The sequence below is a fragment of the Papaver somniferum genome, unplaced genomic scaffold (assembly GCF_003573695.1).
Source record: "Papaver somniferum cultivar HN1 unplaced genomic scaffold, ASM357369v1 unplaced-scaffold_150, whole genome shotgun sequence".
Taxonomy (NCBI): Eukaryota; Viridiplantae; Streptophyta; class Magnoliopsida; order Ranunculales; family Papaveraceae; genus Papaver; species Papaver somniferum.
Window position 1 is genome coordinate 301,172 of NW_020624377.1, and position 8,422 is coordinate 309,593.

Consider the following 8,422-nt stretch of genomic DNA (forward strand, 5'->3'; position numbering starts at 1 on the left):
CACGTGCAACTTCTCATTCGCGCTCATATTCATCTCTCAACATTTCCCTACCATGTAATATCATTTGTCCTTACCCTGGATGTTCTTCTTCCCTTTCAGAATTAGTATTTGCTCGACGAAGAAGTTCGCGTGGATGTTCATATCGATTAGTTGATAAGTCAATTATACGTTTTCTTTCCCTGTGATCTTCCAAGTCTTCATCTTCTAGCGAGTTTTCTTCAATTACTTCCATATGTTGCCTAGGTATATTATTTCTTCGATTAGATTGGCTCTGTGGGAAAAATTCCTACTGGATCTTGATTTTGAGCGTGTAACACTCCTTGACCTTTGTTCTTGTAATCTAATATTCTCTTCTCGTAAATCATCATTTTGACGGATCAAATTCGCACGGTCCTCTGCTTCTTTCTTTCTTTCAATTATTAATTTTTGCCTAAGCTCTGCAATCGTCATATTTCCTTCACTCGCTGTAATTGGTTCTTCGTTCCCAATTCTCTGTTCTTCTTCTGTAGAATTCGTCATCGCATTATGGACACTCACTCTATCATAATCTATATCATTATTATGTCCTTGTCCTCGCTGAAACCTAATTGGATTTTCTACTCTTTGATTTTCGTCCACTCTTTCTTCTTCTTGCTCAAGATTTGTAATTCTTCTTAGTTCAGCGAGTCTGTTACTTCTTCTAGTCACCATTCCTTGTTCCACAACAGATTCAATCCTTACCATTTGCTAAATATTTTGACCTCACTATTTTCTTTACAATCTATGATATACTATCAGGATTTATCATCCATAGCTGATTTCTAGCGCCAAAAATGTAGTTGTAAGAAATCCTACAACTACACTCCACTATAATTAGTTCAACCTCTAGGTAATCATTATGAATTCTTATTTTTATTAACAAAAGATTTGGAATGTTTACAAAATAGATGGAAATCTTACAACAACTCTTCTTGAAACCTAAACTCACTTTCTCTCTCTTTGTATCTCTCTTACAAGACTTGTCCTAGAATCTTTTCAGAAACAATGACTCTCTCCTTTATATAGGATTTTACATAATGGATGACAGCTAAGAATCCTTTTATTTTCGGATCATTGTGCGACATATTCGCTCATATACAATCGCTCATCTTCGCATAACTTACTTCTTCGCATAATTCTTCACACTTTACCCGTGACTTTGCTGACATCATATGTTGTGTCATCTCAATTTGATGTCTACGATGCTCCTTGCGTATGTTGTATTCTTCACTTCGCGTAGTTATTAATGTGTGCGACATTTAACTCCTACAGGAACCATGAACGCCTAACGAGATGCCAAATCCATGAGCTCATTTTAGGGGGAATTATTGTTTTTGCCACATGGACGCTGCGATATACTAGTTAGGAAGTGGATGAAATAGCATGTATCGCCTATTATAACGTTGCAAGTAGTTCAAATTAACGATCTTAACTGGGGAGAAAACACAAATTTACCCTACTTTTAAGTTCTAAAAAATTAACAACCCATCACATCATCATGATCAATGAAAAGAAAAAAATCACGTGATCATCATAAATGTATATGAGATCATCCTATAATCCACGGATATCAATAAACTTAATCTATTTATATCTATGAATATCCATAAACTTACACTAAGCTAACATGTTGTGCTCGTGTCATGCCATATCACGTGTAGTGCAGTAAGGTGTTCGAATTTTATTGTGCTGTATTGTAAACGTGCTCGTACCGCACATTTTACACCATTGTCAAATGTAATTATAGAACTAATCGATTATTGATGTTGAAACTAATAGTACATGAGCTAACTGTTTTTTATTTTTTTATTTTTTTTTTTTATTTTTTTTTTTTTTTTTTAATAAGAGGAGCTAACTGTTAACGACTTCATCATTTACTTGCATGTTTCTTACATCTCATGTTAGGAAAGGTATTAAGAACTTCATTTACTACGAAAAAATCAATCATGTCCATGTTTCATTAGGAAAGGTATTAAGAATAAACACAATGAGAGTACTGTTAAATAGTAAAATACCTACTATCATAAAAAGTGAGAAGAAACTCTCAATATCGATTACACTTTCTTTGTAGAATCGAAATTCACATGAGACAATGAGTACATACACAAGTAATTAAATGGCTACTGGGAATAAAGTTAAAGAGGTTGTGAAGTTTTTGATTTCGTCATTTTAAATTGCAGCCGAACAGGTAAAGGTCATATCGCATGCATCCAAAGAAGTAATGTTTTTTTTCTTTGGCAGTGGACTGGTGCAATGAAGGTGGCCTTGCATCAACTTTTGGAGCGCACAACTAAATTGAAGAGCTAAACTAATTTTACCGGTATAACTAATAGTCGTGTACCAGCTATCTACCATCTTAATTTCAACTTTATAAATAGGACGTTATATACATCTAATTTTCCAGTTCTCAAGAAGAAAAAAAAATTTAATTTTCCATGCCTGTGTAACTACAATAGAAGAAAAATGCTGCCTGTGTATAAAGAACAAACACAATGATATGCGGCTGCTACCGAAAACACAGTAGAACCCCTATAATTTAATCCGCGGTAAATTGATAAGTTTTGCCGGTCCCTAGTCGAGACTAACGTGCTGAATTAATAATTCGCTATATTTATAAAATAATAACTTTTTTTAGCTTTTTATAGACTATTTCGAATATATAAATCAATAACTCTCCGGTTTATATAAATTTAGTTATACATTTATGCTAATTTGTTAAAGAATAATTCAACTGTGACTTGGTTTTTCTTAAATTTGATGTCACATTGAATTTCATCTTGGATTTTTCTTAACATCAGACGAGTTTTTGATGTTGTCGTTTCCTGATGCAATAAAATCCAATTCAATATCTTCGCAGCTTAGATAGCTTCTTTATGTGAAGGTGGATCTGTAACTACACTTTCATCTTCAATTTCCACATCATCACTTTCGTCTTTTCCCATGACACTCTCAATTATTTCTTCGTCAGTCAACAAATCCAAAAAATTACTATACCACTTTGAGGGCAGTTTAAAAGAAATTCAACATCCATTCCGCTGTGATAATTCAATCCATTGATTAACTTTTACAATTCTCTGGTTCCTTTATTATCTAACATTTCACTTGGATTCTTTGATACCATGTCATCCGTTGAACGAATCTTACAATAACGAAAACAATTTGCAATTGAATAAGGTGTATCCGTGACGCAAAAAATTACAATGAAATAAGGTGTATTGGTTCATTTTGTTTGATTACTTTTTAGAATTAAACAATATTTTGATAAAATAATTAAAATATAATTTAATTATTATTAATTTATGCGATTATTTAATATCACAATAAATTTATAATTTTACCTTTCCCTGACCCTATTATTTTATAGGGGTTATATATTGTACTTACTAAAGTATTACAAATATAAAAATATCATAATACAGAAAAGCTAGGTTGACCCTAGTTAACAATTCGGGGCATGGGAAACGTTCGGAATGGAATACGTACGAGTATTATACGAATTTGTAAAATTCAAATTCGGTCAAAAATCCGGTCAACGGTTCGTGATTCAGCAGTAATACGGAAAAGCATACGTACGTGTATAATTCGTTTTAGAGATATGAATTCGGCATACAAAATTTGGCATATATTAACCTATTAAAAAGTCATTTTTAATATAATCCCTCCTTAGATACAATAATTTAATAGTTGACATGAACTATATATATGATGTATGAATTACAATCATCAAATAACTAGATGTATCAGAATCAGATTGGTGTATGTAAAATTTCAAAAGTCAAAAATATAATAAAGAATGATAATTTAGTGATGATTTGGCAAAGTACTATACGGGCCGTATGATTCGGTATCGTAAGTAGGCGTATAATTCGTTTTGAGATGGAAATTCGCGAATTTAAATCGGGGATCCAGCCGTATAGCTGATATGTATCGATTCGGTCGATAGGGACGGATTCGCGAATTACACAAGCATTTGACGGAGACGTATTATAGGACCCATTCAAAACCATATTTTCTCTCCTCATCGTTGGATCTCCCTCGATATTTTTGTCAGGAAAAATTGCAGCCGGTCTATCACCGCCCTTGTAAATGTGAGCAGGTACACACAAGTATTGTTATTTTCTAGTGGGACTGAAGAATATTGTTATTTATGTTTTTATTTTTTGCTAGTGGGACTGAAGGTGTTCAAATCCTTTAATTTATAAGTTCATCCTAAAGATAATCATCGAAGAAAACAACAATAACTAACAAGCAACGCAGTACACAACTATACATTACTTGTTCTTAAAAAATAAATCAGAGATCCAACGGCACGATTTCAACTGTGAAAATACCAAAATCGATAGCTTAATTAAAAGAGGGGATCACGCCAAAGACACTTACATTGGACATAAGAAACCAGTTTGCAGTACACTCGCAGCAGCAAATGGCTAGTAAACCAGGCATCGTCACCGACTGGCCATGGAAACATCTTGGAAGTAGGTTTAAGGTACTTTACATCTATGCCTTTCTATATTAGCTAGCTCAATTTTCTATCACTGCACAACCATTATGAAATAAAATTCTTTTGTTCCTAAATTTTTTGTTTGTTTGATGATGATGAAAGTACATAGTTCTGGCACCATGGGTGGTGGATAGCATGTATACTGCTTCGAAAATGATGATCAGATCAACATTGAGAGAAAGCGACAGCAGGGACATCAGCTGGGACGACGAAACGAGGATGTACTTGATCATCCTCCCATTTCTATTGTCTAGGATAATACATGCCCAGATATGGACAAGCTATTCTCGTTTCAGAACTGCCAAAGCCAAGAACAGAATAATTGACAAGCCCATTGAATTTGAACAGGTTGACAGAGAAAGTAACTGGGATGACAATATCATATTCATGGGAGTTATATTCTACTCGAGTTATAAATGGGTACTAACTGCAGCTAAGTTGAATTCACCAATTCCATTTTGGAGAACAGATGGTGTAGTTATGACAATTCTACTTCACATGGGTCCAGTTGAATTTCTCTACTATTGGTTTCACAGAGCTTTACATCACCATTTTCTTTACTCTCGCTACCATTCTCACCATCACTCTTCTATTGTAACTGAACCAGTCACATGTACGTTCATGAATCCCTCTACTAGGAAATATGATTTTAAGTTCATTACGCAGTTTCTCATTGATGATTGTGATGTTTTGAATATGTGATGCAGCTGTTATACATCCATTTGGGGAGCATATCACTTATTTCCTACTCTTTGCAATACCGATTTTAACAGTGATTTTCACCGGGACCGCATCGGTAGTAGCTGTTGGCGGTTACGTCATTTATATTGATTTCATGAACTACTTGGGTCACTGCAACTTCGAATTGGTCACTATATCATATGTCTTCAACATCTTTCCCTTCCTCAAGTACTTCTTCTACACGCCATCGTAAGTGTCCTTTTGTAGTAATTCCTCCGCAGATGGTCATTGCACCGGGACTGAGTTTTTTTTTTTCGGATCAAGGATATTTTCTCATTGTTTGCCTAACATGCAGGTATCATTCCCTTCATCACACCCAGTTCCGTACAAATTACTCACTATTCATGCCAATCTATGATCTCATATACGGTACCATGGACACGTCTAGTGATGAATTGTACGATACCTCGCTGAGGAGGAGGGATGAAGAACCAGAAGTTGTTCATCTTGCGCATCCAACAACACTCGATTCAGTCTACCACTTAAGACTAGGAGTGGCCTCGTTAGCATCAAGGCCCTATAATCCTAGTACCAAATGGCATTTGATGTTTGCATGGCCGTTAACATATACGTGGAAAGTCTTGTTTGGTTACACTTATTCTTTTGTAGGTGAGAGGAACACTTTCAATGGAAGACTAAACATTCAGACTTGGGTTGTACCAAAATATGCTTACCAAGTAAGTTATGAAATCTGAATTTGATTATATATGGTAATCTGGGCTGATTCATCAATTAATGCTAAGAATCATTTGGTGGTTATTTTTGCAGTACAAGTTAACCTCGCAAAGAGAGAAAATCAATGTCTTGATTGAGAATGCCATACTAGAAGCTGAAAAGGCTGGTGTTAAGGTCATCAGCTTAGGTCTCTTGAATCAGGCAAGTAACTCTCTGTAATTTTATTTATTACTGTATGGTGCATATATATAGGCAAGTAACCTATTATGGTATCCTGTTCTTTCAAAATTTTCAACCACTCATTGTTTGTTAATGGTGCATTCAGGATGAAGAACTTAACAATAATGGGAAGGTCTACTTAGAAAAACATCCAAACTTGAAGATAAGGATTGTGGACGGGAGTAGTTTAACTGTTGCTCTAGTGGTTAACCACATCATCAAAATCATTCCTCAAGGCACCAACCAAGTAATAATGAGAGGAAAACTCACAAAAGTGGCGTACACAATTGCATTGATTTTATGCCAAAAAGGTTTTCAAGTAGTTGTCACAAATATGGATGAATTTGAAAAGCTCAAATTGAAGTTGAAGGCCATGATGATGGACGCAACGTCATTAACTATGGATATTAGAAGTAATTTAATCCTCTCAACAACTTCAAATCATGCTCATAATCCGGTAAGAAAAATATATTGGTTAATTTTGTCTATCCAAAGCTGATATAATCAATCAATAACCAAATAATGTACGTTTACAATAGGTGTGGTTAGTGGGTGATGGATTCAGCGATGAGGATCAGACGAATGCTCCAGCAGGAACGTTCTTTGTCCCGTTTTCGCAAATTCCTCCATGGATTGGGAACTTAAAAAATATGCGTAAAGACTGCGTCTACTTTAACACGCCGGCAATGACAGTTCCGTCCACAATCAAAAACATTCATTCTTGCGAGGTACTGAAATCTGTAGTTACCTCTAACTAATTTTGATGTCAGCGTCTTGATAATAATATGGAAAATTATATGTTACAGGACTGGTTGCCAAGAAGAGTTATGAGTGCATCACGAATATGTGGAATAATTCACGCATTGGAAAACTGGGAGTCGCATGAATGTGATAGTGCCTCGTTGTTAACACTGGAGGACGTTGAGAAAGTATGGGTTGCAAGTTTGCGACATGGATTCCGTCTTTCTATTGCCCCTTGATCGATCGAGATACATATTTATCTATGTTTGCCATATTAGCACCAAAGTATTTAGGGATTGTAATATTTATCGTGTATGCATCAGTAAATCTGTATTGGGATATTGCTGCCACTAATTTAAATTATGTGAAGGCTTCGTGCACAACGTATCACTTTTCTTTCGGTAGAAGCGTACAGTTTATTTTATTTCTTTCGGTAAAAGCAAACTATTTATTTTATTTTTGAATAGAAGGTTATATTAAGAGAAAAAGTTTTACAGAAAATTAATCACATGAGTGTTTTCCAACTACTCAGAATAAGATTATGGGTTACAAATTTCGAATAAAAGGCTGTATGAATCATATTCACGACGTCCTTTCACAGACTCCTACACTGGAGTTGTTATCAACATCCGACATTAACAACTCTTTGTTCTTCTTGAACTCCTTGTCCACTCACTATCTTTCAGACTATTTTTGTTTTTTTTGGGAATCTCCAAGTCCAATTTATTAACGATAATTGATTACTTGTTCTCAAGTTTTTCACTTCTAAACCTCCGTTCTCTTTAAGCATGCAGATTTTAGTTCAAGCTACCCAAACTAGCTTTCTCCTAACTTCCACTGCACTCCACAATTTCTTTTGCATAATCTTCACCATTCTGTTTTCCATACTCAGCGAATATGAAATAAAGACAAGTAGTAAATTGGTAAACCCGCATGACAAATTTTTATAAGAATAAATCTACCTGTTTTATTCATTTTTTTTTCTAAATCGCCCACTACGGCTCCATTATGATCAAAACATGCTATCAAACAGAAGTATTACGCCAATGCTTACAAACTGTTCCAACAAAATTTGTTCTTTATTTGTATTTACCTTCACATAATGGATTTTTATTATTTCCGTACAAGATATATAGCAGATAAACTGCCTAGAGAAATTGAGAGGTTGCATATAAAATCGTCCGACATGATTCTTTTCTCGAACAATTTGGAGGAAAAAATTCTAAAAGGCAAGTGAACTGTAAACAACTATGATATGTGAATCCAGAAAGATTAAAAAAAAAAAATTTAGTGTAAAAACAACCTGAATATTGTAATTTGGTTCGACATAAAATTTATCGATTATCTTTAACCATTCAATTTGTCATCATGAATACCAACATCAATTTCCAATGTGAGCTGCTAATGTGGAATTAAAGAAAGAGATTAGATGACCAAATCCGCCATAAGGATATGAAGGAACGATACATTTTTGAAAAGATTAACCTACCTGGAAGATTCCATGGTTTCAATCTTGGATATCACTTT

General features: G+C 34.6%; 1 protein-coding gene across 1 annotated transcript; it reads left to right on the top strand.

Annotated features, from left to right (window-relative positions):
- The first annotated feature begins 4,307 nt into the window (after positions 1-4,307).
- LOC113336172 (protein ECERIFERUM 1-like) lies at positions 4,308-7,259 on the top strand. The gene is made up of 8 exons (XM_026582160.1): positions 4,308-4,504; positions 4,622-5,132; positions 5,227-5,449; positions 5,556-5,937; positions 6,029-6,136; positions 6,261-6,611; positions 6,694-6,882; positions 6,961-7,259. Exons 1-8 carry the CDS (start codon positions 4,442-4,444, stop codon positions 7,132-7,134), a joined length of 2,001 nt encoding a protein of 666 aa, XP_026437945.1. The 5' UTR covers positions 4,308-4,441; the 3' UTR covers positions 7,135-7,259.
- The last annotated feature ends 1,163 nt before the right edge of the window (positions 7,260-8,422 follow it).

Bases quoted from the DNA above. Each gene is read 5' to 3' on its own strand.
- LOC113336172 (XM_026582160.1), top strand. From the start codon at position 4,442: ATGGCTAGTAAACCAGGCATCGTCACCGACTGGCCATGGAAACATCTT. The intron at 5,938-6,028 runs GTAAGTTATGAA...TTATTTTTGCAG, and splicing joins TACCAAAATATGCTTACCAA to TACAAGTTAACCTCGCAAAG. The intron at 6,137-6,260 runs GCAAGTAACTCT...TGGTGCATTCAG, and splicing joins GCTTAGGTCTCTTGAATCAG to GATGAAGAACTTAACAATAA.